The 3,641-nt window shown below is 48.0% G+C and overlaps 1 protein-coding gene across 1 annotated transcript in view; it reads right to left on the reverse strand.

Annotated features, from left to right (window-relative positions):
* Tnfrsf8 (TNF receptor superfamily member 8) overlaps window positions 1-3,005 on the reverse strand; it is a 46,938-nt gene extending 43,933 nt beyond the window's left edge. The window contains exon 1 of the mRNA XM_028786005.1: window positions 2,870-3,005. Within this exon, the coding sequence (XP_028641838.1) occupies window positions 2,870-2,932 (63 nt within the window). The 5' untranslated portion in view covers window positions 2,933-3,005. The remainder of the gene's footprint in view (window positions 1-2,869) is intronic.
* Between the last annotated feature and the right edge of the window lie 636 nt (window positions 3,006-3,641).

The following is a 3,641-nucleotide window of genomic DNA, read 5'->3' on the forward strand; positions in this document are numbered from 1 at the left end:
CTTTCTTTCTTTCTTTCTTTCTTTCTTTCTTTCTTTCTTTCTTTCTTTCTGTGTGTGCAAGGGGGTTTGCTTGGCTGATCTCTGTTTTTGCTTTTGCTTTGGAGACAAGGTCTCTCTACATAGCCCTGGGTAATGTAGACCAGATTGGGTCTGAACTTACAGACCTCTACCATCCTCTGCCTGCTGAGTGCTGGAATTCAAGTAGTGCACCACTACATCCAGCTTTAAAAAGATTTGTTGTTGTCATTGTTCTGTTCTGTTCTGTTTTTAATAGGATTTCAAACCTCAACTGGAATGGAAAGGTGGAAGAAGACTTGCGGGACCTTCCTGGGCAGGCAGCTCTTCCCCCACAGACACCCCAAGTTCTGTCATGAAAGGCCCACAGACTTGAGGTTTGATGTTCGGCCTACTGTCATTGGGAAATGCAAATTAACAAAAGAAGGATACAGCCCGCTCAAGACCACAAAATAGAGACTGATAAAATCAGTCGTCGGTTAGGATGTGGGAAGCTGCTACTGTCTTACACTGTTGTGAGAAAAGACATTGCCTTGCACACTGGAAGGTGTGTCATTTCATTCCAATGCACATCTGCTCTGTCAATCACCAGTATCCTTTTATCTATTCTCCAGTAAAGAACCACTCTTACTCCCCAGACAGCAAACACACAAAAGATAACGTTGTGGCCTCGTGGTGGCGCATGCCTTTACTCTCAGCATTTGGGAGGCAGAAGCTAGCAGATGTATCAGTGCAAGGCCAGACTGGTCTATACAACAAGTTCCAGGCTAACTGGGACTACATAGTGAGACTCTAGTTCATCCAAAGAAACTAAAAGACGGTGGTGGGAATCTCACTGCTCATTCACCAGGGATGTGAATGAGCAGACGTGATCTCCAAGACCTACTGTAGACAATGTAAAAACCAAATAAAAATGTCACAATTGGGTGTGATGGCGCATGCCTGTAATATACAGAGCACTCACCAGCAGGAAGATTAGGTGTTTGCAGACATCCTTGATTACAGGGAGTTCAAGACCAGCCTGAGTTACACAGACCCTATCTCAAAACAAAAACACAGACAAACAGAGGGTGTAGATCAGTTGGTAGAGTGCTTGCCTAGCACAAAGTCCTAAGCTCAATCTCATACAACTGCATACATGGAACATGGTAGTGCATACCTGCAATCTAAGCAACCAGGAAGTCGAGGGAGAAGGACTAGTTCAAGGTCATCCTTGGCTACATAGCAAACTGGAGGCCAGCCTAAGCTACATGAGATCTTGTAAAAAAAAAAAAAAAAAAAAAAAAAAAGCCAGGCGGTGGTGGTACATGCCTTTAATCTCAGCACTCAGGAGACAGAGGCCAGAGCTCAAGGCCATCTTGGTCTACAGAGGGAATCTCAGGACAGCCAGGGTTTCATAGAGAAACCCTGTTTCGAAGAAAATTAATTAGCATAAATAAGTAAAAGAGAAATCCCTATATATTTTTATAAAAGTGATCCAAATACAGACATGCTTTTATAGATGCCTGTAAATAAAGCAGAAAAGCAAGAACATGGCTACAGCTTAGAAGATATTGGTGTAAAGCAGTCAGCTCTGTCGTAGCACTTACACTTTTTGTTTGGGGAGTTTTCACATATCCCAAGTAGTACTAAGCACACTGCTTTAATTGTAAAAATGTTCTCACAGGCCTGTGGGATGGTTCTGTGGGTAAAGGTGCTAGCTGTCAAACCTGATGAGTTAAGTTCTATTCCTGAAACCCACAGGGTCGAAGGAAAGAACCAACTCTCAGAGTTGTCCTTTAACCTACGTACTCACATAAGAATGTGCCCTGCTCTGATCAAAAATGTTTCCACTTAGTAGGAGAAAAGAAGCTAAGTCTCCCCACTTTCACATCCCACTGTTCCGTTCATCTTCCAGGGTCCTTGTTGCTCCAAACTCTTACCTTCCCCAGATGAGGGCTTGGGCATGGGAGTGCGTAGGGTAGGGTGGTTCCTCTACTCACTTCTGCCCTCTGTAGGGCAGGTGTCGCAGTGTCCACCGGAGATGGAAGGGACACCTTCCTACCATCTCTCTCCTGCCAGCCTCCAGCCTTCTCTTCTCCCTTGTTTTCACACCTCTCTAGCAGAGACACTTCCTGTCCACGGAAGCCTGCTGCTGTCCCATGTCTCCCCTCCCCCAGCTTCCATTCAGCCATGTGCCTTTTCCTCCTATGTAGCCCCTAGTTCCGTAAAGTAGCTTATCAGAGTGGCTCTTCAAAGTCCCCTCTCCTTCCCACATCCTAACCCCCTAGTGTGGCACTGGCCCCTAGGAACTGTTCAGTTTTCTTAACTCATTGCCCAGACTTATTTCTGGGTGCTGCCAACTAGAGAACCAGAGGCAGCACTGATTTGCTCCAGGGACAAATATCCACCATGTGCTTGCTCCCGGCACCCAGCCCACACTACCGGCTGGCCAGACCCTCATCTTTGCTCTCATCCACTCCTTCCTCTCTTTCCTGAGCCCTTCCAGCCTATGGATGCACAAACAACCTGGCATCATCCTCCGGCCAAAATGGCACACAAAGGTTTCTCTATCCAGGACCCCCTCTGGGCCAGCAGTAAGGGGTCAGGAATAGCGTTCTCTTGCTCCGGGTTCAACTCATGGTGAATGAAAGAACGAACTGCTCCCAACAACTATCTACTACCTGCGGGTGTGAAGAGAGGTGCTCTGACTTTACCCCTCAGTTATCCACCCATCGTGGATACTTGTATATACGGTTGCCTCCTGTGCTCCCTCACTCCAGTTTGAGTAAGGGAATGAGGTGAGAGGTTTGCCCTGTCCTTTGCTCTAGCGGCTGCTCCCACACACTGTCCAGGGCTACTGTCATTCCCTTACCTTTGGGTAGGCTTGAAGCATCCCCAGGAACAGCAACCCTACTGCTGTGAAGAGGGCGCTCATCTTGGCTTCCCGAGTCTCCAGCGCCTGGCCACCTGCCGGCACCCTGACTCTCCGTGGTGAAATCACTTCTAATGTGGCTGCGCCTTCCTCGCCTGTCTTCCTCGGGTTCAGCCCTAATACTTCCCTCCCCCACTCTCTTGCCACCTGTGATGCAGCGATCTGCTTGCCTGTGAAGCCTAACAGAGAAGGGGCCACCACGTGCAGAGATGACTCAGGGCTAGCCACAGCGCACGCACGCAGGGGGCTCCCCTGCGTTTTGAATGATCCGCCCCTGGTTTGAAGAGGAACCGGGAAGCTGGCTCAGCTCTAAAGGTTCAGGACTCAGGAGTCTGAGAGGTACAGAGTCCTGAGGTCTCTACCCCCATTCCCCACCCCAAGGAAAGATGAAACTCTACTAAGTTCACATCATCAGGATTCTTTGGAAGGGACAGAATGAGGAGAGTTCCAAGAAAATGAGCATGTCTTCATTGTAACATTTGCTGTCAAATAAAACCGTGCATTGGGAATGAATGGGTGGATAGAGAGCAAACGGATGGAAGGGTGGGTGAGAGGATGGGGGAATGGGTGGATGGACAGACGGATGAGGGAGATGAGTCAGTAGAGAACAAATGCATGGATGGATGAGGGGATGATGAATTGATAGATGAGTGGAAAGAAAGTAAGCGGATTGGAATATGAATAGATGGATGGATGGAAGGAAGCAAGGAAG

This window comes from Grammomys surdaster, unplaced genomic scaffold (assembly GCF_004785775.1).
Source record: "Grammomys surdaster isolate TR1022 unplaced genomic scaffold, NIH_TR_1.0 125408, whole genome shotgun sequence".
In the NCBI taxonomy this organism is placed as follows: Eukaryota; Metazoa; Chordata; class Mammalia; order Rodentia; family Muridae; genus Grammomys; species Grammomys surdaster.